General features: G+C 33.2%; 2 protein-coding genes and 1 long non-coding RNA gene across 3 annotated transcripts; 2 read left to right on the forward strand and 1 right to left on the reverse strand.

The window, feature by feature from the left end:
- The first annotated feature begins 221 nt into the window (after positions 1 to 221).
- LOC149491150 (uncharacterized) lies at positions 222 to 1,088 on the forward strand. Its single transcript, XR_016317191.1, has 2 exons — positions 222 to 594; positions 848 to 1,088. It is a non-coding gene; the product is annotated as an uncharacterized LOC149491150 (long non-coding RNA).
- Positions 1,089 to 2,815: 1,727 nt separating this feature from the next.
- On the forward strand, positions 2,816 to 11,552 carry Syx6 (Syntaxin 6). The gene is made up of 7 exons (XM_089707811.1): positions 2,816 to 2,994; positions 4,209 to 4,378; positions 4,679 to 4,773; positions 5,654 to 5,964; positions 6,285 to 6,379; positions 7,547 to 8,338; positions 8,525 to 11,552. The coding sequence occupies exons 1-6, from the start codon at positions 2,960 to 2,962 to the stop codon at positions 7,621 to 7,623; spliced, it is 783 nt and encodes a 260-aa protein (XP_089563937.1). The 5' UTR covers positions 2,816 to 2,959; the 3' UTR covers positions 7,624 to 8,338; positions 8,525 to 11,552.
- Positions 11,553 to 12,296: 744 nt separating this feature from the next.
- Positions 12,297 to 24,106, reverse strand: LOC149491152 (uncharacterized). The gene is made up of 8 exons (XM_089700583.1): positions 24,076 to 24,106; positions 23,901 to 23,968; positions 21,124 to 21,325; positions 19,790 to 19,980; positions 17,341 to 17,517; positions 16,774 to 16,800; positions 15,506 to 15,657; positions 12,297 to 12,444 (listed from the first exon to the last, which is right to left on the reverse strand). The coding sequence occupies exons 1-8, from the start codon at positions 24,104 to 24,106 to the stop codon at positions 12,297 to 12,299; spliced, it is 996 nt and encodes a 331-aa protein (XP_089556709.1).
- Between the last annotated feature and the right edge of the window lie 542 nt (positions 24,107 to 24,648).

Below are 24,648 nucleotides of genomic sequence, written 5' to 3' on the forward strand. Positions count from 1 at the left end.
CGGCCCTGAAACTTATACTCAGTTTCTTTGTTTATAACGTGCTTATAATATAAGGTACATATTTTGTTTAGTACATGTTTTGACGTGATAACGTTTTTAAAATCGTTTTAGTCGGGTGACATGTTCAGAAACTTGTGTCACACCAAAACCTCACGAGCGCGATCGCAGGTATAACGAGAGCGAGACGGACTGATCTCCCGTCTCATCTCGAGCGCTGCCACCAATAAGACCGTAGACAGAGAAACCAATAGACAAATTGATAGTTTATGTCGCATTCACACAAGAAAAAGAGCAACTTATGCCGGTGTTGTGTAAAGAAATGAGAGAGAACGATAAAATTTTTTGTTTCACCCAGCGTGCCACTTTTTTCAAGAAAAGAAACCTGCTTTGCTAAACAAAGTTTGACAGCTAACTATCGTCTTCCCTAAAAATATAGTTTTTACATGTTCTAAGTTACGTAATTCATGGTATGTTTGGTTTTTAATGATTTAGACTTACTGTTAATACCTTATAAAATAATACCATGGTGCGGTGTAGCGTTAAAGGGTGTTAAAGTGATAGTGGAACGAAAATGCCTGGATTGTCTTTTCACTCGTAAGTATACAACTCTTTATCAGTTTATAGGCCTTCATGATATTTCAGCGTGTTAATATATTGTGTATCACGTGCTGTTGACTTGAATACATTGTTTAAAAACCACAAAAATAACAATTATAAATTTTAACCTAAAAAATTTTGTGTTGCCAACTTTTCTACAAATTGTTACCCACTATTATGGGAAATAATAATATATATTCTGCAGTGTGTATTTAATTAAATATCTGAAATATTCAATGGCTTGTTCCAGTTTTCCTGAACCGGATAATTTACGACAAATTTGGATTGTAGCTACAGGATGAACAGATTGGAAACCAAAACCGAAGGTTAGAAAGTATTACGGCAATCACCACCACCGCGACGCTGCCCCGCCGAAGACAATGGACACTCTTGGTTCCAACTTCCAACATTGAACCGGAGGGACGTAGTTAATTAAGTTAGAGATAATTTAAATGTAATTTTTTTATTACAATAAATTATTATTAAGTAAATTTCGTTTTTTTTTGCGCGTTCGCGGGTCGGTCAATATAATTAACGTGTGTATCTGTTAATACTTACGAAAATAAACATTCTTTTATTTTTTTTATTTTATTTTATAAAAAATAATGAACAATCGAGTTTTCATCTACATTATCATTAGATACACATTTTTATATGGGATTATGATAATGATATATATTATACATACTAGTGGTCCACCCCGGCTTCGCCCGTGGTACATATTTCGCAATAAAAGGTAGCCTATGTCCTTTCTCAGGTATCAAAATATCTACATACCAAATTTCATGCAAATTGTTTTAGTAGTTTAGGCGTGATTGAGTAACAGACAGACAGACAGAGTTACTTTCGCATTTATAATATTATATAGTATGGATTATATAATATATAGGTATGTGTATATACATATGTATTACCCATCTAAAAGTAATATGTTTATTATATACTAGCTGCGCTCCGAAAACCATACATACATATGTACATACATAATTACAAACATTTTCTCTTTATAATATTAGTATAAACATGTAAGTATGTAATGTGGATATCTCATTATTATCCACTTATGTTATGTGAATAATGATATTGAGAGATTTGTATCTTACAAATTGCGGGGTAAATTTTCCCTCACATGGTAACCCTAAATATTGTGACGTATTCTTTTTTATCTCTTTCTGCGACACGCATTGCCGGTGTCTATTGGATTCTCTGTCTACGAATAAGACGTTATCACGTAAACATCTCGATCGTAAACCTACTTTACAAACAACCAATTTTTCATAAACCTGAAACTTTGTGAATAAAAGATATTGTATAAATCATAATATTCACTATTGGAGTTCGGTGAGAAGTGGGTGGAATCTAGGAATTTGTATTTAAATTTCTATAAGAGCCGTTTTACAGATTTAATACCAGTTTAATATTTTATGATTCTAAATTAATAAAACTACTTCTATTAAAAAAATCATATTGTACTATAAAAGATTCGTATGTCGGTGGTATTTCGTAAATAATTTGTTCTCCTTACTACCTATTACTAAACTGAAAAAAAAAAGCTCGCGCTGAACGCTCAAGGCCCGCGATAGAAGCTATGCAATAGTTTAAAGTTTAAAAATATACATGAACGAAAAATAACCCGTCTTGAACAAAGATGATCAAAAATCTTTAGAACCTTACGAAAATTTAAAATTATATGAATACAATTTGAAGAATAGTAGATAGATATTTAATTTAATATTATCTAAAATTTCATAATATTATTTAGTGCAATGTGAGTCTGAGTGCAATCCTCACAGCAATCCTACAGAATGTGTAATGTGTATGTATAATCTATGGTAAATGTCTTATGTCAAAGATGACAAATGTCACAAATGTGATTTTGTTATTATGAAAATGAACATAATTTCATTATATTATATCGATTAATGTATTTCATCAACTTTAAAAGAAACTTTGAAAATTCAAAGACTATTATTTTATTAATTTTAAAGTAACTTTTGTACACAATTTTGTAGAAATGTACAATAACGAGCGTTAACATTGCTGCTCACGGCGAATAATATATCGAGATGATGTGATGGCTGCACCTTGACTTGGGTGTGAATTTTGCGGTTGCGCATTGAAACCTCAAGTTGTACGCAGCTGCAATAGACATAATCTGCATAAGAGAGCAAGGGATGGAAAATATATTAACCAGTTAGGTATATCGGTGGTAGGTATCACTATGTCGATATTTTATGGGATAGGCGAAAGACTAGACATGTAAACGCGTTTGTTTTCGTATTTGTTGCTTGTTTCCAATTGCCATATGCATTCAGGATAATCACATGTGCCTCTTTTCTCAAATACACTATTATTGTTTGACATGACTTTGGAAGATCCATTTTATGTTGTGAAAGAGTAAGTGTCCTTTTTTAACTTTTACTTATCATTTGCATAATTATCTTACATGCAGTTGAGTTGCCATTACATGAAGGTTTTTGTATAATAATCTGCTTGTAACAAATATGATTACAGTAGGTTTTGTTTGCTTTTTTATATAATACTGGTATTGGTACAATTGAAATGTTATGTATTTTAAATTTTTATTTGCATTTAAAGTGTTAGACTGAAATAAATGATAGATTGTCAATGAGTATTGTTCAAAACTTGTTGTCCTTTATATAAGAAGAAAGATAATAAATTATAGTATGTATTATATCCTCTTTTATTTTTCATATAATATGTATTTTATTTACTCTCTTTTATCTTTATTTTCATTGCCACCCATGTACCCATTTAATATTAATCTTTATCCTTTACCTTGGGCAGCCTGGAAGAGATCGCTGATAAGCGATAAGGTTGCCTTATGTGCTGTGAATGTTTCCTTTTCTTTTTATTAATATTATATGATTGATAATAAATTTTGTAATGGTACATAAAACTGTTAAATAAAATAAAATAAATAAATAAATAAATTTTAAATTTGGGTAAACTTATCAAGTTGCAATGGCCTTGGCCTTTATGTACTGTTTATAGCTTGACAGTCACAACAGTTTTATGAATTACACCATTTCCATAATATATTATGGTGTGGGTGTAATTTGTATCAAAATCAATAATACTAACACAGCATTGCTATACCTATTACATCAAGATATATGTATAATAAGACATGAATTTATATTCTCTTCCCATTGAATATTTTCAAAGAGTAGAAGAAAACAAGATTTCACTTCAATTCAGAGGAGCTTCATAAATTACTTTAATATTTTACTTTCTTTGTTTATAAATTTATCACCCACCCTCTCTCTCACCTCTTTTAATGTTCCTCTTTATTCATGTTAGTAATGGTAGTCTGGAAGAAAGCGCTACCTAGCGATAAGGCTGCTATTTGTGTATACTTGTTTGTCTTACTGTATCTGAATTTTATGTTAATTTCTGTGTGTGCAATGAAGTATTATCTACCTATTAATGTTGTGGTGTTAATATTTTACCAGTATATAATATGTACATATGTAGAAGCGCATTGATTACATTGCATCTGTGACTGACAGTTTGATGACCGTTCAGTTCGGTAAAAAAATATATTTTTATTATTTTTTTATTAAAAAATATTACATACCGTACATCAGTGAGGTGTTCCGAGCACTGAACAAGACCCGAGGGCTGTATCTCCGTTGGCAGGAGCTGTCCACCTCCCCGATACTTCCGAACAGCGCTGAGGTGGAATGGACCTCTATAGAGTTGAGGAACGCACTCCGTAGTATCGAGTGGGATTTGGAAGATTTGGAAGATACTATTAATATCCTTTTTATTAAATGTTCTTTCAGGCTAGGCATTGTTGATACTTGATATGTGTTAAAGTCTAGACTTTTAACTTTCTGCTGCACTTTCTATAATTCTAATTTATAAAGATATCATCAAAAATTATTAGTATTGATTTTTCACTTTGAGCCCAATTATTTATTTTCAGTATTTTTAGTATTCTTTAAATATTGTTTTCTTGTTCTATTGACTTAGTTGTAGAAATAACCATGAAAAATTCCCAAAAGCAGTTATAATATAATTGTATCATATTTTTCCTTACATATAATTCATATACGCATCGCAGAAAAAAATTCATCAAAATTCAAAATCGACAATAAAGAAATTTGTGATCGACGCAGCTTCATAGACGCCACAAAGCAGGAAGTGAAGGTACTTATTTAGTTCTAGTCAAATGATTTAAAAAAATGTATTACATATCTTAAGAGAATTTATTTTTATGTATTCTTCGTATAAAAGATATTGCTTCTTATTAGGCGGTACATTTAAAGTCTTACTTCGTCTAAAAAAAAGATCTGTAATCGGATAAATCGAGTAAATCTTTCTAAGAAGGAAAATGTTTTCAAGACAAGAAAATTAGAGAGCATTTCAGATCACGCCCACTTGTATTTAAAACGTTCAGGATTAATAAAAGGGAACTTACAAAGTCTCTTTGATATCGTGAAGGTTGCAAAATAGAAATGTATTTTTATAATTCTCTGAAACGAAAGAGAAATTTATTTTCTACGAAGATCAGCTCATTTTGTACTTGAGATATTGTGTAATTACTTGGTATTTCAATATTTGTTTACATAATGTGCTCAGCATGACGCATACAGAATTAGATTTTAAAATATTAATACCTTCGAGAGTATGTGTAACAGTTTATTTAATTAGTCAGATATTTTAATGTTGCTTGTTACAGTAGTTTAGGTATTTTTTATTTTTCATTTTTCATTTAATATTAAAAATATAAATAACTCAATCGGCAAAGATAAAAAATAGAAAAAAATGCAATGTAATGCTGTACTCAAAATCAATACTCATACTTACCACTACTATTGCTTCCAGATAAAAAAAAAAAACTTTTTTTATAAATCCTTAATTTTATTGAAGTGAAAACTTATTTAGCGGCGTTGGGTATAAAAACTTAAACTCGCGTCAGGACACGTGGCCTGATCGAAAAAGCGTAAGACGGATGTTTTTTTTTTTTCTATCTTATCTATGGTCAGTAGTATGGATATTTTCTAATAAAAATATTTTCTTCTTTCAGTTAATGAAAAATAAGATGAGCATGAACAAAAACCGCGACAGCGACGGCACAGCACGGGAACCATTGCTACGAGACGGGAGCCCCACGTCGTTCAGAAACATGAACTGGACATCCACGCCTAAGTACTCGCAGTACTCGAAACTCGCGTCACAAACGGACAGTCCCAACAGATTCGATAACTTCGACAATGATCTGTTACAAGAGGGCATGATGATGAGCCAAGATGAACAGCTGGCGATGATCAACAATTCCGTCGGATCGCTGAAGACGGTCTCCACTCATATAGGCATGGAGCTTGATGAACAGGCTATGTAAGTTGCTAGTTTTAATTTTTTTTTGGTAGTATTTTTTTAATGTTGAACAACCAATGACAACCTTACTGTCTGAACTCTGTACCTATGTGCACAAAAATAAATAACCTAGGGATTTTATTTAATTTATAAGTAATCATTTAAAGTTTAAATAACCTGAAGACATATTTGATTTTTTAAAGTAATTTTTTTATTAGTTGTGTGCTCTGATAAATTATTTTATTGCGTTGTTCGTTTTTTAAAATAGTTCATTGTTTTAAGCTAGTAGTAACATAAATTTACTATATTTTATAAACTACATAGGTATATATTATTTGCAGGATGCTGGACGACTTGAATTCGGAACTTGAAAATACAGACTCAAAATTATACACAACGGTGGTTAAGATCTCGAAGGTTCTTCACATAAATAATGGTGAATATTATGTTTATATACGAATGTAAATGAATATATGTTTATATGTATCTTTAAATATTATAGTGGTGAATGTGCATGTTAATTAATTTATGAAAACAGTATGTATATTTTAATTTATTCCTTTCATAAGATTTAATTATTAGTGTATGTTGCTCATGCTTCTTAGTTTGCATGGTAATTTCGCATAAGTAACTGAATAATATATGTCACTAAGATGAAATGCCACCACAGGGCACAGGCTTTCTTAACCTATCCTCATAACCACCAGTAGTTGCTGAGATTAGCGCGTACAAACAAACAAACTCTTCAGCTTTATATAATATTAGTATAGATGTACAAATTTCACCGGATCGCTAGTTTAGTGTTAAGTAAGATATTGGCAACTATGTAGAATGTAGGTACATGAAAAAGCCCTAATGAGTGCTCTGTATAAAACGCGGTCGTTGTACTTCCGTCTTCGTTATTCGGAACCAAATTTCTTTGTTATAAAAACATCTGTGTAAACTTACGCGAACATTTATTTTACTAATGAATCGTCACAGTTTTGTATTACTCTGTAATATTAATTATAATTCTTTGTCTAAATGCTCTGGATCATAAACCTTAAGTTAAATCAACGAAGCATTTGATTTTAAACTCAAACTCAAACATTTATTTTTACAATAAGACTTCTTCTAGAAGCACTTTTGAATCGTCATAACATATTTTAACATTTACCACCGCTTCGGAAAACAGTATCTATGGAGAATAACCGGCAAGAAACTCTATAGTTGCTTTTTTAAAAACATGTCAGTATCCAAATTTAATTTTACAAAATATGTAACTGCATATATTATTTCGAAGAAATGTCCTGTGGTTCTTACGCGACAACCCTCCATGGGTTTTCTTATTCAAAAAGTACATTTTTATATAAAACTAGCGGTCCGCCCCGGTATCGCCCGTGGTACATTTTTCGCAATAAAAGGTAGCCCATGTTCTTTCTCAGGGTCTAAAGATTATCTGTGCCAAATTTCATCAAAATTGGTGCAGTAGTTTATGCGTGAAAACCATACATACATCAAACCTTTCCTCTTTGTAATATTAGTATAGAATAATATTATACATTTAAAAATGAAAATTTATCTACTTTCTAAAAGGTATTAAGTAACTAAAATTTCCTTTCAGATGGACGACAATGGTTCGCAATCATCCTGCTGCTGTGTATCTTAGTAGTCATATTAGTGTTGTTTATTATTTTATAATTTCATCAATTAGTGCAATTATAGTAATAGTGTGTATATGTTTCGAACTAAGTGTTGTAGATATCATTCTTGGTTCGCTTTAATTTAGGGATAAGTAAGGATAACGAGAAAATTATTTTGTTATGTATGTATGTTAATGTACAGGTAAAATAGCGTTAGATAAGGTTATGCTACCGTGAGCTGGTTTCTTACTGCGTCATTTTTATTATATACGGGGAAATAGTATTGATGAAAAATATACATTTAAGTGATTATGAAAACTGACAAAATATACGAGCGAGAAAATATATTCAATGGAAATAGTTCTATAGATGCTAATTGCTAATTGAACGAACTATAAAATACATAATATTTAAGTGTGTATCGGTTAAGAAAATAAAAATGAATAATAAATACGTTCCAACTAACGTTAATCTAAAAAAAAGTCTATTATCATGACTCAGATGATATAATATCCTGAAAATATATAATAATTACTGAATTTAAATTTTCTATTAATCTAAATAAAATTTGTAAAACAAAATGGCGCCGTAAGACACTATTTACTTCGTTAAACCTCAGCTTTTAATGCAGTCTTTTTCTTGCCTAACTGTAGAGCTCTGACGTTATGAAACCAAAGTATATGATGATTATTATTTAGTCGTTATTTATTTTTAATGTTACTATGTTATTTTTGTAATGGTTGATAATTGATATTGTGTATTGATGTAGTGAAGTCATCCAGTTATACTATATATTACTAGCGGCCCGCCCCGGCTTCGCCCGTGGTACATATGAAAAATAGATGTTGGCCGATTCTCAGACTTACCCGATATGCATAGAAAATTTCAAGAGAATCGGTCCACCCGTTTCGGAGGAGTATGCACACTAACATTGTGACACGAGAATTTTATATATATAGATATAGAAAATAATACCAAAACTTTGGGTAGATTTTGTTTTGTTTTATTCAGTTATAAATGATTAGTACAAGTGACGTAGTTTTCTGATATTTTCAAGTCTTGACTTCGACACGACATTAGTGTTCAGATTTTGATGCATCTGTGGGTGTTATGGATACAACTTAAATATGTTTGAAGATAAATTATTATCAATGATATAAGATTCATTCTATATATATAGATGTATGGAGATAATTTGATATTAATAATTTGATTGGGGCCTGTGGATTTAAATAAAAACACATTATTTTCGCCTTCCTATATTAATATTTGATTTTATAACTTACTACGCGAATAATAAGAGTTATTATTCAAATTCAAATGTTGTCAAATTCGAAGAATAAAATAAATTAAGTGGTACTTCATATAAGATATCAAAGTTAGCCTTATAAGGATAATAAAATCAATTTTTGAAATAACAATATGTTTTTATTTATTTCCAGTGCCCATTCCTTAAGTTCTATATTGGATTTTTATTATAAATCAATAAAATTCTATATATCATAATAATTATGTAGTACCTATTTATTTACTTGTTTAAGTAACTAATAAACAAAGTATTTATTATTACCTATACAATTATATATATGCAAACAATGCCAGATTTAGTATGAAAAGTGGCTTCTTTTTAATTTTTTGGGCGGCCATCGATAAAACCTTGTTTATAAACAAAGTAGTGTAATAAACCACACTCACTATTAGGTTCATGTACATATTAATTCTAAACTTAGTTCAATCTGATTTATGGTCAATCATCAATGGCCACCCGAAAATAAAAAGGCGCCATTTTCTGTCATCGGATTTTGCTCTTACGATGTGATTGTTAACAGTTAATGGAAATTATAACCAAAGATGTCACGCAAAAACAATAATTTTAAAATAGAAATTGGAGTATTCGTTTTAAAATTAAACAATTGTTAAGATATACAAAATTATAGATATTATTCGATTACTATAATATGTAAATAGTATATCATATGGGGCGTCCATAAATTACGTGAGATGATTAAGGGAGGGGAAGGGGGTCGAGTAAAATCTTATATTGCAATCTTACGTTGGGGAGAGGGGACAAATATCACGCAATCTCACGACATCTGAGAAGTTAAAAAAACACCTTAAGTAATTTATGGACGTAACCATATTATAGACTCATACATATTTAATAATTATTTACAATCATGTCTATAGGACAGGTATTCGTTTAGAATATGTGTATTTGTATTAAAAATTGCATTATTATCTATAATTTATTATATATCTATATTGCTAGCATATGTTTGTCTGTGTTGTAGATGTATGATTGACTTTAGATTGGTTTTAGCGCACATAACGTTAAATTTTATTCTTAGAAGTTTCACTTCATTGGGCGATTTTTTATCTATAGAAAATTACTTTCTTTTAGTAACTACTACACTGCACTGATTTTTTTATACCTCCTTAAAATTGTTTTTGTTTTATCGCAAGACCAAGTGTCTATTTAAAAAATTAAACAATAAGGCTGGACAACAAATCGAGCATTAGGTATATAAGTACTAGGAATCGTTACCTATGTCTATGTATAAGAATAATAATTGTACTATCTTAAATAAGTCGCAGCTAACAAGCATTATCGGCATTCATTAAGGGTCCATCCCCTTTATTTTACATCGTCGTAATTATCTGGTAAATAGTCTTATATCTTAATATGATTGTTCGTGTTGGTCGTCGTTAGAATAACCACTAATTTAATTCTGGAAACCTCTCTTGGTATTGGATGTTGTGCACTGTATTGTTATTTTATCTTATATATTTTATACACTATACAATAAAATTAGGAAAACTATCTGTGCCCCGCGGTTTAACCCGCCTTGCTCTGCTCCTATGGTTTTAGTGTGATGATATATAGCCTATTATTATAGGCTAAGGCTATTGCCTTCCTCGGCTGTAGACTGTATATCATCAGGACTATGTAACTAAAATAATGTTTCAAATCGGACATACCAATCACCACGTAGTTCCTGAGATAAGCACGTTCAACCAACCAATGTTAGTAACATCTCCTAACCCCTTACTACGAAATCATTCCATTGATCATTCAATTAAGAAATTACACAGGAAGCGTGGTATAGTAGCAAGTTATAGTAAAGTGTATAATATGGAATCCAGACAAATTATACGTAAGAGATGCGGAAACATCCCATAAGCAAGTGTCAACTAAACTAGGTGACTAAGTTGCCGAGATTCAATATCCGCGCTTATATTGTTAGGTACATTCAATCATCATCAAATACTTACATTTCATAGTGGCCTATTAATATACAAATCTAGTTCACACAATAGTTCTAGACGTTAAATTATAGAAGGGACAAACTCGCAGGACAATTCTAATTATTATTAAACGTATTTAAATTATTAAAGAAACTTTTTTCTTGAGTGTCGTGAACTGTGGTCGTGAACTTACTCTACCGGAATCTTCCAATATGGTTAAGGATAACATAGCTTGCTAATTTAACTTTAATCGTGCCAATCGTTTACGCGGAATTAATTTATCGACGCTTGTTAGCCATTTTTGCACAATTAGTTTATTATTTAAATGGACAATGTAAATAATTGTTTCGTTTCTATAATTGTAAAGACAATTAACTTTATAATGTGATGCGCAAATATACCTATATTATAATCAGTTGATATTTCGGAAATTCAGAAATAATTATTATAAGCCTTGTACATATACATAGTATGAAAGCAATTTTATTTATGTAGTCATTCCATTTATTACAGATTACACCGAGATCTTATTAATTATATGAATTATAGTCATGTAAATGAATTTTGTGTTTAAATGCACTTTTGGCTTAGTTGACACTTTTGGTGTAGTATTTATTATTGTGCAATTATTACTAATTAATCAATGTTTATGATATTACCTTTATCGTAGCTTATCATACATGTTGTTGTTTATTTTTTGTAAGTGTAATTAAAAGAAATAAACTATTTATTCACACTGATATTTGTATGATTCTATACCTCGACCTATTTTAAATAACTTTTTCATTGCTACCGTCGCGTACCTACTGCATAATTGGTAACACAATGAGAGTAATAAAATCTAGGTGCTGCTTGTTCAGAAAGGAATCTACTCCAATAAATACTTCACTAGCTAGTAAGGTATAGTACTTTTATAGTATACCCAAACCATCTCCGAGAAACACACTAGGTTATAGGTATCCGTTCATCCATATTCGGTGCAGGTTTTGAGTTTATCTCGAACAGACATACATACAGACGCAGCGGAAACTTTCTATAATATGTAGGTAGTCATTAATCATTATAGTCTAAATAATTTTTGACGTGACAACGTCTTATAATTCGATAAAGCCAGCTCTGCACGCACGAAAAAACATGACTCATGCGGCGTTACCTCGCTCTGAGGCGTTCCATGTAAGGCTTGAAGTGCAAGCGAGAGCGCGGAACGAGCGACAAAGAAGCACAATCGGACGTTGTCACGTTCAACTATCGTCAGTAAACCGACTTTACAGACAACCAATTTTTGAATAGATACGTGCAGTTGCATTATTATGTTTACAATAGGTATAAGGAACGTACATCATTTTAGGATGTTAACAAACAAATCGGGTTAAATGAATGATAACTAAAAATATCTACGGTTTATAGAATGGGGAGTAAAATTAAAGATAATAAAGATTTTTTGTTACTATTTTCTACGATAGTTTTATTGAATATTGGTTTCAATTATGTGTCTTCACTAGAACTACTGCTAGAATCCCCAACAACTTTATCGTATAAGGATGGAATGTAGTCGTATTCTTGTTCTTTCAAGTCGTCGTACAGTGATGTTTTTAGTCCTTCCCACGAAAGATCGAACTCCGGCGCGAATAGGCTGAAAAATTTTAGTTAAATTAATATATACTTATAAAAAACACACACATATTCTAATTATTATTATTATGTATCTCAATTCCATAATACTCGGATACCATCATAAGGAAGGTACCCGGTCCTTTGGAAGGCTTACGTGGGGACACAGATCCAACACGCAGAGGCCCTTTCGAGAACTTTACTGTGTTGTGGGACACCAGCCGCAGCCTGCCCATGACTGCACTATAGAGATACAGCCCTGGGCAGTCCGCGGCCAATGTAGGACTATTGCAAGATAAGGGAATAAAATAAACTGGGCTATGGAATGGGATGTTAATGGACCGGAATTAAGGACTATGGAAGACTATGGCACCTGCCTTTCTACTAAGATATAGCAAGAAATTGTTGGCAGGTGGTGACTCGCCCTCTCACTGTATGGGCCCCCGAAATAAGTCGCTGCAATAGTGCGACAAGGGGGCAACATATTGTGAGCAGCTAAGGGTGGAGAGGCGTCCCTGGACTTTAAACTACGATCACGCGCTCCCTGAGGGTCCAGCATCACGTGCCCACTCGCCACTTACGCTTCGCATCCACCCTTCGAGCTAAAAGCTCTCGCGACTCCACTCTGGCCGGCCGGTTAAGGCAAGCCAGAGGTGGGGGTCCTGTCCTCGTCAGGCTTCACTCCGACCGGCCGGTGAAGGCGAGCCGGAGATGAAGACAGGGGCCTCCCCCGGGAGCACTCGGTTCCCGCGGGGTCGCTACTCCCTGACACCCCGCCACAAGGTGTCCTGCGGGTTGACTGATTGCACGGGTGGAATATCTATTGTCACGTAGACAATAGATATTCCAACCGTGGGCGATGGGGTCGTCACATCCCTACGCCCTTATTATTATTATTATTAACTCGCTGTGCTCCGCGGTTTTACCTGCAGTGCTCCGCTCCTGTTGGTCTTAGCGAGATGATATATCCTATAGCCTTCCTCGATAAATGGGCTATCTAACACCGCAAGAATTTTTCAAATCGGACCAGTAGTTCCTGAGATTAGCACGTTCAAACAAACAAACTCTTCAGCTTTATAATATTAGTATAGATTTATAAGTTTTGAGTCAGTCCTGTAGTCGAGATGACTAAAAGATAAGTTTGTCAGGCCAAGTGCTAGGTAAATATGGTAAATAGAAGACTGATTACTATTTGTCTTTATGGAAAATGGCTAAGGAAATGAAAGTGAAATGTAATTACAACCCCGCCGCAAGGGGAGCCATATTTTGTATAGAATCCTGTCTGCAAAACGATTGTTTCCCATAGTAGATAAATTATCTTTTGTATTAATAAAAACCGGCCAAGTGCGAGTTGGACGAAGGGTTCCGCACTATAGGGACCCCCCCTTAATATATAGTTATGTTTTTTTATAAATTTTATTTTTAGCATTTGTGGTTATAGCGGCAACGGAAATAGGTACATCATTTGTGAAAATTTCAGCTTTCTAGCTATCACGGTTTATGAGATACAGCCTTAGTCCATTGAAATTTTAAATTTTTTAGGCCTAACCTTGCGTTTTTTAGAGGACGCAATTTTATTTTTTTGATGTGTAGGGGGGGTCAGTGTGAAGCTATCAGCAAGTTTGTGGGGTCGCCACCCTTGTCCCACGGCCGCCATCTTGAAAATAGCGGTTGATATGGTTTTTACGATATATCTCATAAACTATTTATCTGATAAAAATAAATTTTTAGCATTATTTGTTGCAAATTAAATTCTCTACAACTTTAGTCAAGTAACTTTTTGTCGTAGAACAATAAATAGAAAAGTTATTAGCGAAAATGTTCATTAATTAGAGCTATTTATATTTTTCAATAAAACTTTTTTTATCATTTTACGAAGAAATGATATTAGACCATTTTTGTAGATTGTTTTTGAGGAACAACTTTTATATATATACAACATTTTTTCATTACGTCAATAGCTAAGGTTTTACAGCGCTCTGAAGTTAGTACTATACGTATTGGCTCTTTTCTCAGACTCCAGAACAATGGAAGCACACTGCAGAACATTTCAGCCCTGCTTTCGACGTAAAAAAAAAAACGCGCTTCCAGACTCCTGGGTGGTGGGGAAAAGAGCCAATAATTAATTATATTATTAATCATTGCAAAATTAATCATTAAAATATTATAATAACAAAAAAAACAATTACTGATGACAAATTATTATTAGTACACACATAATATATACGTATACTGTATAGTTACGAGTACTGAAAAATAGTACTTACTTCGGAGCGCTATAAAACCTTAGCTATTTATTTAATGAAAAAATGTTGTATGTAAAAGTTGTTCCTCGAAAAACAATCTACAAAAATGGTCTGATATCATTTCTCTGAAGATTATAAAAAAAAGTTTTATTGAAAAATATAAATATCTCTAATTACTGAACATTTTCACTTATAACTTTTTTATTTATAGTTCTACGACAAAAAGTTACTGGACCAAAGTTGTAGAGAATTTAATTTGCAATAAATAATGTTAACAATTTTTTTATCAGATAAAATATAGTTTAAGAGATATATCGTAAAAACCATTTCAACCGCTATTTTCAAGATGGCGGCCGTGGGACAAGGGTGGCGATCCCACAAACTTGCTGATAGCTTCACACTGACCCCCCCTACACATAAAAAAAATAAAATTGCGTCCTCTAAAAAACGCAACCCCAAAGGTAACTTTTCAATGGACTACCTGGAGACAGACAGACAACGAAGTCTAAGTAATAGGGTCCCGTTTTACCGTTTCGGTACGGAACCGTAAAAATGAATAGGTACCTAACTACGCCTGTCTGTAGTAAAGTCCATATACTACCATATACATGTATTAGAAAATATGTTGTAGAGACAAAGTAAATTTAAAAGTGTATCTAATAACCGAAATCGAGCATTCTAAAGCTAATAATTTCCGGCAAAAACGATATTCCGAGATACCTACAGATTTAAAATATCTATAAATTTCAACTGTATAAAATGGACATGCTTCTATTGTGAGAATCGAAACATTAATACCAATATAAAATATTGCTTTTACAAAAATAGACACGCTACCTGCTAGCACACGTCATGAATTTACTGATATGCTCCGAGTTGAACAAATGGAAGAGGTTGCTATATCCAGTACAGTTCGACCACTGGCCGTCTGGTGCCATCATCATGCCTACAATCTTGCCACGGCATATGAGGGGTGCTCCATACATACCCTGTAACATACGCACATTCTTAATATATATAAATCTCGTGTCAATTGTGACACGAGATTTATATTATAGTTGGTTGGTTGGTATAATTTATATTTATATAGTTGGTCCTCAATGGACTCCTAAACCACTTAACCGATTATAATAAAATTCGCACACCATGTGCAGTTCGATCCAACTTGAGAGATAGGATAGTTTAAACATGTAGGTACCACGGGCGAAGCCGGGGCGCACCGCTAGTATAGTTATAAAAATAGTAGTGTTACCTGGTTTCTATAATTATCGAACTATGAATGTATATTTTCGACTATCAATAATTACAACTACAGTCGGTAAATTTGATAGGTACTTAATGCTTTTCGTAGACTATTCAATTAACAGTAGACAATTGAGACAAGAGACATCATTATAGCTAAACACTAAGATAAGCTATTAGGTATAGGTACATGGTACGATACTGTTCGGATGGCTCCAGCAGCATTTATAAGTATTGGAAATTTCGCTTTTATTATAGATTTTTGACCTTGGAAATTGAGATAATATTTATTTATTGGCTACATAAATCACAGTACCATGAAATGGAAAATTTCTCATTTCTGTTTCGTTTGCAAGAGGAATACGATCAGGATATTATAGGAACCTTAATTTCCTCGTTGGATGTCTGAATATTTACGTTCAGAGCAAAGGAAACTGACTTGCCACAGCCGGAAGTTTAATAATGATCTCTGTAAAAGTTTACAGGGAAAGAAATAGGCGAGTCTTTCCAACTTACAAGTTAAATAGCAACAGTAAAAAGCTGTTCTTCATAGCGAAATTTATAATTATATGAAACTTTAAACAGGTTTAATACTAGTTGTTGTGTTTCAATTAAACTTTACTTAAATGCGTTCGGCTGAAAGTGCATATAGATATGAGTAACCCTCACATGGTTTTCGGGATGAAAGTATTCTAATGTGCTAATCCAGACAATAATCTACTACTGTGCCTAATTTCACAAAGATCCGATTAGCTACTTTTGCGTATTTTGTTTGTAGACTAGGATAATTGATATAGAATATATATATGTAGATAATAGTAGGATTAGCAGGATCTTTCCGAAATAAACAGATAAATACTTACATGGCACGGCTGTGCTCCTCTATCGGGCTATAAAAAATCATAAATTAATTCTCTATCATCTACAAAAATATGATTTACTCTTATGAACGTTGAACGCTAAATACCTACGTCCCCAAACATTCATAATTAACTGATGAGGTAATTATGAAATTACGATATGGCGTTAAATTAATAGATGCAGGTAGCCAGTTAGCAACTGTGTCCTAGGTAGGAAACAATATCGCGCGTGACACGGCAGGAATAGCCTTGGGGTCTAATCGTTCAATCGTTAGTGCTCTCGACATTCTACAATGTCTTGAAACTATTTACATATTGCTAGCAACACTTCACCGTTCGAAAGTTTTTCAATCGATCGCATTAGGAATTACAGGTTGCTTGCTTTTACTTCTACATACTTTAGAGGGGACGAAATTTTAAAGTCCTAAAGAATAATAAGTAAAAGTACTTTAGATAATTAATTTTCAACTTTGAGGTCGATTTCATAGAAATTACAGTAGAATTAATTTCATGCGAAAGTAATTTCATACCCGTAAATCTCAGAACAGAATAACATAACAATAGGCTTACGTCTCTAACGCACACAGAGTAGGACTTATCAAAGAATCCTTTGTAGCCAATATTTGTAAGAGCTTTTTGAAACTTTAGTGTTAACGTTTCACACCAAATACTCTTCTTTGCAATATTCAAAAACTGTGCCCGAGCGTTCCTTTGTAGTAAGAATTTGTTGGCAGAGTATATTTTATCCTGGAAATAGAAACATCTTGCAATTTATTATTTAAAGCCCCTTCCGCTGGATACAAGATGACCAGCATTCTTTCTTTACTCCCTAGACAAAATTTACTGTTGTTCATTCCCATTTTTTAAATTAACCAGTTGATCATTTTATGAAAGTTGTTATTTATTAATTTTCTATTACATTAATTCTTTTAATTAAAAATGGGACAACCTCGGGTCCACCAGTAAATTATGGCCCTGAATTAAAAAATAATTTTCTCCATTTTTTGGAAGTCAATTAAAAATAACTTCGGTGGTATAGATCAACTACCTATATTTTTTTAAAAGTTCTTATTACTTTATAGAGGTACTTACTAGCTTTCCGCCCGCGGCTTCGCCCGCGTTTTCAAAGAAAAACCCGTTCCCGTAGGATTTCCGGGATAAAACCTATCCTATGTCCTTTCTCGAGTATCAAAATATCTCTATACCAAATTTCATGTAAATTGGTTCAGTAGTTAAGGCGTGATTGAGTAACAGACAGACAGACAGAGTTACTTTCGCATAAATTATAATATTAGTATGGATGTATTTATCGTTAATTATATAACATAATATCTTCTTGTATCTTTTCGTATCGTAGTCTTCTAAATGGCTTGCGAATTTCATTATCAATTTTAATAAGCAATAAAGTCAGTCTGCTGAATCGATGAATACCCAATAAGTTTTTATCGTCGCAATTTGTAGCGAAAAAGAAAACTTATTAGCTATTTAATATTTATGTGTGTGTTGCTTTTTTTCGAACTTATGTTGACACAAATTAGTTAATTATATACATTTTGTTTTTGTATATTCACCTATTACATTTATTTTTCTTTCCGCCCGAGTAGCCAAAGAAACGCAAGGATTAGTACCGGGATAAACATATCCTATGTCTGTTCTCATGACTCAACTTATCTTTCTATCAGATTGCATCAAAATCGGTTCCGTGGTTTTGCCGTGAAGAAGATACAGACAGACGGCGTTATTTTCTATTTTACAATTTTCTCTTGTATAACGGAAAAGTTGGGAACCATATAAATACCCTTTCTTATATATATATATTCCATATAAATTCTTCATTCAATGAAAGTTTTTTTAGATATTTTAACGCATATTGTTAATAACATTATTTTCCATCTGCTCTCCCAACTATAAAATACATATTTTAAAATATAAGTAGGTAAGACGTGTAAAATGCATGAATATTGTTTAAGATTATCCGTCGTGCTTTTAAGCTGTCGTTAGCTATTTACGTTGCATCTTCTCCAAGTTACGAAAATTAACATCAGTATTCCTAGTTGAACACGACTTACCTACCACCATTACTTGAACACGACTTTGATTCAGAATTCCTTAGGAAATTAAATGTTTAGAGTATTCCTTCAAAGGAGGGCAAACGAGTTACCGCAGAGCAAAGTGAATTCACGAGAGTCTGAGAATAAATTAATGTGGAGCGAAAAAAAGGAAGCGGTGATTCGGAATTGATTTAGGCCGATTGCAGTCTAGTTTAAAAGCCTTTGTTAAACTTAATACGAATACTTTACATTCAAAGTTTCTGGGCTTTATTTGTCCAAATATTCTAAATGCTGAAAACTAAAACATACAATACATAAACATCAGATATTTAACCGACGTGTTCATATGCATACGGATTGTTATTTAATGCTACCTATGTTTTGGATTCGCAAGCCGTCCGCGTCGTAAGCATAATTTTCAGTTTAATAATTCAAAAATTAAGAAGAGTTAAGTAGGTAATTTAAATATTAGATTCTTATGTGTTACCACGTAAGTTATGTGTTAAGGTATAAGGGTGCACTCACACACATCAGTCACCGTCAAGTCACCGATGACTGATCGGTGACGGTTTGTGTACGTATCCACAAACACCAGTCACCGTCATGTTGTCCGTCAGTCACGTCGCCGGTTTGACTGAATCATTGAACACATACATCAGGTTAGTCAGTGATTAGACGTGTGTCACGCTAGAGAACATGTAGCAATTGACGGTAGCACGACGCTGACTGAACTGAGACGTGACGGCACCGGGTGAGTGGGGATAAAAGTATGGTACATGTATGGAAAGATTATTTGACGTGCCTGACCGGGGACGTCACTGATAGATTTCGTGCCGGCGACTGTCGTGTGGGAACAGAGTCATACTAGAACTATTGATACATATTTTTTTTTAATCCTGTCCGGTGACGTGCCGTGACGGTGACTGATGTGTGTGAGTGCACCCTAAGGCTAATAAATTATGATTTACCCCCTTATAAAAGAAATGCCATCCCGCCGTCAAACACTCTTCGTGGAGAGATAAAGTTAGGTCTCCTTTGAAATCGATGTCGATTGGACGCAACGGTATTTCAACCAATATGTCTGGAACCTTCCGCATGAGAACTAAAATAGCTGGTGATTGTTGTACGGTATAACCAATTGTGGCCGTGTCGTTTATACCTAAAACATATTATTCTTTAAAACACCTGTGTACCTGCTCTTAAAAATACCCGCAAAGAGTAAAAACGAGGTTGGCTTAAATTCAAATAAAAAATAAATGAATTAGCAAGATTATTCAAATATGATACATAAATCATTTAACAGTTGATATATTCAGTTAGGTACCTAACTACCTACTAACTAAAGACTCGTGTAGGTATAGGTAACCATTAACCTCTTTTGCCCTTAAGTATATTTTATTATTATTTCTATAACATTATTTTCATCGAAACCTAAGGTCAAAAGTCAAAACCCACTAAATTTGAAGCAGAAAATTTGATTAGGTACATGTACCTATATGCGAAAGTGAATTGTGGAGTTTGCTTGTTAAACACAAATGGGTTGTTTTATTTTTATCGCTCTCAATAGAGAGTATAAGCCACGGGTTTATAATCTTGTATATTTTGTATGTCGAATGATGGAATACATACATATATATTTAATAAAACTCTCCTTTTATTTCATTGTACTGCTACAAAACAAGCTTTTAAAATATAAGATACATTTTAAAAGTTTCCAAACGACGTTCATTTTAATAATTGAAGAGATGTCGCAGTTCCCAGCGCTTACCATAACTAGGTGAAGGACTCTGTCTAATGGAGAAGTTACTGGATAAATACAACTTTGTAGAATTCTATTTATTTGTAATAATAACAGTATGAAATATACATTTATATTCTTTGTTGTATAACGTAAACGGTAAAATACTGGGTAATAAAATAAGAGCATAATTATGTACGCACGTACATTTCATACAAAATCTATGTTTGATCAAAACCGATGTTTGGGATGCTTTAGTTTAAAAACCTACCTACTCTTCTTCTTATTGTACCTAATGAAATAAATCATTGTGCAAAAAATACTAAGTTTACATCTCATTAATTCAACAGGAGTATTACTGGCTTTTAATTCTCGCTTAATGATGACTGCTAAGGATGACTGCGATAATTGCAAAGGGTTCTCGAGGGAGGGAACTTTTAAATTACATTTTTAATCCCAGAAGCGCTGCACAATATTGCTCGCGATCCCTCTGTGAACGCAACTACTAACTAGCGATTGATCCTTGTTCGCAGAAATGATCGAATAAAACTGTACTTTACTTACATGTCGGCATCAATACTTTAGTAACCTGAACCCGAATGCCTCGTCTGGGATGTCTGTAAGAAGCGCCTGTGACAACGTTAATAGGTCGATAGTCGTGTATGTGTGTGGCTGGGTTGGTCACACACACGGCAGCGGTTATGACCAAGGTACGGGAGAGGAGCGTGCCCACGCATATGCCTCTGTATCTGGATGGAAAGTACACCTGTGGACGAGATAAGCGGATTTGCCGTTTTGTAAAAAAGAATATAATATATTATTGCTACAACGGCACATATTATATATTCTGAATAGCTAAGCTTAATAGGTACTAAATGGTATGTCCATTTTCAGCTTATAAAACTTCAGTGCTTAAATTTGATGTACCTATGCATATGATAATCTTTTGTATTCTTAAGTATTCTAATAAAATATTATGTAATATGTTAAACATATCTAATTATTATTTTAAAAATGCAGATCAACAGATGACTATAAGGAATCGAGAATAACTAGATATTATGCTTAATTAAGCCAGTTCAGATTCGAAATATAACTCGGCCTGCCTATTAAAATTTTATACAGGTATGCTGCATTGCAAATCTACTGGCCAGGCTTATTGATTCGGCTAAAATAACAAATATATAGGCCAAATGTGTCAGAAACATGGATCGACGGGTGGATAAAGTGGGATGGGAAGTTTATAACAATACATTATATGCTTGTTGTGTAAATACGGGCACCTACAATTGTGGCTGTTATTTGCTTACACATAGATCATGACTCTGCTTACACATTACTATAGTATTATAATATTATCTGTGACGTTACTAACACATAGTTTGGATTGCGGATATCACTTTGATGCATAGTCTGAGAAAATATTAAGTAAAATACGATTTTAGAATTTATGGACATATTTCTTTAGCATGTCGGAATATGTAAGATTATATATTTCTTATATGTTTTTTGTCTTATATATTTGTGAAAGTAGCACTGATTTCAAATTTTGTTTCGAATTAAATTTTGGGTATCGAAATGCTAAATGCGATAGAAACTTCAATGAACTTTAACATGCAGTCAGGTATTTTAAGTTTAGGCATATTGATTTATGTATCTGTGTTCATTGTTATCATAGTACCTATATCCCGTAAATACACCATTACCCCAGTAAGCTATTTCAATAGAAATCGTATAGACGTTTGTGAATAAAGCCAACAATAGAGCAAATGCAAATAGGTTGATGGCAGACGAGGCACGTTCTGCGTAAACGCTTTGCTTTATAAAACCACCTTTCACAGAGCATCGGGAACGGGTATTGGCATTTTATTATTGTAATATCTTCGTATTTAGGTCTGAGTGGAAACTACTGGAGTTATATATTTTATTCCATTTTTGCTCGCTAGCACGGAGGAGGTACCACACCTTCAGAGTTCAGCCTTCATTAGCGTCATTACTCGGTACTCGTATATTTATAGAAGTCTATGAAAAAGAACAATATCCTAAGCATTTATAAAATAACTTTTGAGACAAGAATTGGAATGGTTAAAAAGAAAAGTTGGCGAAGAAAAGCAACTTCACTATCACTATGGAATGTTCGATATTGGATCTACTTCAAGATACATATCTATTATAAAGTCTCTTTTTTTTCGTCCTATTGGACATTTGGACAAGGACATGATAGCTAACCGTGCTTAAGTGGTTGGAGAGGATTCAATTCAAAATTGGCCGCATATCTGCACCTATTTTTTTATGTCATAGCGAGTAGGTAAGCGGCTACTACTTTATGGGCGGTGGTGGTGGGCAGTTTTGTAAAGGTGTGGCGAATGTGTTACTAACTTATTAGGGTAAAAAGAAAAATAAAAATTTGACCACAGGAATAAAAGACTGAACTCATAGTACGAAACACTTTTATACACCAGTATTTCTCGCTCATCTTTTGTGGAGGTGGTAGCTATAACCTTCCCCGGTGCGAATTGGCCAATTTGTGCAGAAACGTATTCGACTCCCTCATTAAAAAGTACTTATGCCAATTAATGTTAAAGGACTCTACCCACTACAATGTATAATAATGTGTATTGTGTATTGAAAAGTACGAGAATATAATAAAGAATTTTCTATGTTCGTCACCGATAAGCACGTACACGTGGCAATTGGCATGTACGGAGCGTCAATAATTGGCCAAAGCTGATACATACGGCTTTGATACGTAATTGATACGCTTTCATCTCATGGCAATATATCGTGTTACTTTCCGATTCTGACACGTAGGTCGAGTCCTTAAAATATAAACACGTGTGTGGGAGCCCCAAGGACTTGGAAAATTTTCCCAACTCATTGTTTGCGCAAACCTTTTGTACTTGAAGGTGGGTAGATAAAATCCGCAAATAAACATCGGAAATTTTTATGCGAATTTTTTTCCTGTAAATTACACAAAGCTCACTTTCCACGGAACAATAGGGACTTTTCAATTGCTCAACAGTTTCATTATGATAAATGTCGCATGTAGCAGAGGAAGTTAGCGCGTAGGTTTATATTGAGAAATTGTTTTAAAATTTTCCCTTTAAGTAGGTACATAATTTTCTACGCGTCATTTATAATTTGTCGAAAGTATGAAAAAAAAATACATACTTATACTGAAAATATTACCTACCCATTGAGATTTACTATCTCAATTAAATAACAAAACTCTTGTTTGCTTGTTCCTAAGTATGTATTATGTATTCCACGAAATATGTGAGCATTTTGTTTACACAATTCCTTCATACTTAGAATCAATTGAAAGGCTGATGAATACTCACGAGAAACGGTAATGAGCCGTCCCGAGCTTTAAAAGGCTCTCTTCCATGACTTACAATTGCTATGAACGCTAAAAATAAATCGCTTAATCATTCTCCGTATTGACTAATGTAAAATGGATTATATAAGATTATAATAACGCATAGAATTAAAATTAAAGAAATAAATAATAGATACCGATTATGTAGAAACCCGTCCATTTGTTCATTGCAGTTAGAAAACTGTAAATATTTATTGAAGTATTAGTAGGTATTCATTAAGCCTCGGAAACGCCTGCGAACTTTATTACAATAACAACTCGAATGTTTCAAAACAACATCTTACTTCATTAACGAGTAAGATTTATTACTCTGTATTTATTGAAAACTGAAGAAATGCCCAAGTAACGTAGCTGATGATAGAAAAGAAAATAACAATCCATACTAATATTATAAAATATGTGAAAGTAACTCTGTCTGTCTGTCTGTTACTTAATCACGCCTAAACTACTGAACCAATTTTCATGAAATTTGGTATTGAGATATTTTGATACCCGAGAAAGGACATAGGCTACTTTTTATCCCGGGAAATAGGATAGGTTTTATCCCGGAAATCCCACGGGAACGGGAACTATGCGGGTTTTTCTTTGACTGCGCAGGCGAAGCTGCGGGTGGAAAGCTAGTGTTTTATAATGATAAAAAGTAATTTACAATATCCTGCTATTATATTTAAATTTTAAGCATTTTATTTTGAACATCGATTAAAACTTTT

Source organism: Colias philodice, chromosome 1, assembly GCF_061535455.1.
Source record: "Colias philodice isolate Cphi_HAF_F1 chromosome 1, ilColPhil1 Martin Lab GWU primary, whole genome shotgun sequence".
In the NCBI taxonomy this organism is placed as follows: Eukaryota; Metazoa; Arthropoda; class Insecta; order Lepidoptera; family Pieridae; genus Colias; species Colias philodice.

Bases quoted from the DNA above. Each gene is read 5' to 3' on its own strand.
- LOC149491152 (XM_089700583.1), bottom strand. From the start codon at position 24,106: ATGAACAAATGGACGGGTTTCTACATAATCG. The intron at 23,969-24,075 runs GTATCTATTATT...ATTTATTTTTAG, and splicing joins GACGGGTTTCTACATAATCG to CGTTCATAGCAATTGTAAGT. The intron at 19,981-21,123 runs GTAAGTAAAGTA...AATATGTTTTAG, and splicing joins TAAAGTATTGATGCCGACAT to GTATAAACGACACGGCCACA.
- Syx6 (XM_089707811.1), top strand. From the start codon at position 2,960: ATGACTTTGGAAGATCCATTTTATGTTGTGAAAGA. The intron at 4,774-5,653 runs GTACTTATTTAG...TTCTTCTTTCAG, and splicing joins CCACAAAGCAGGAAGTGAAG to TTAATGAAAAATAAGATGAG. The intron at 6,380-7,546 runs GTGAATATTATG...ATTTCCTTTCAG, and splicing joins GGTTCTTCACATAAATAATG to ATGGACGACAATGGTTCGCA.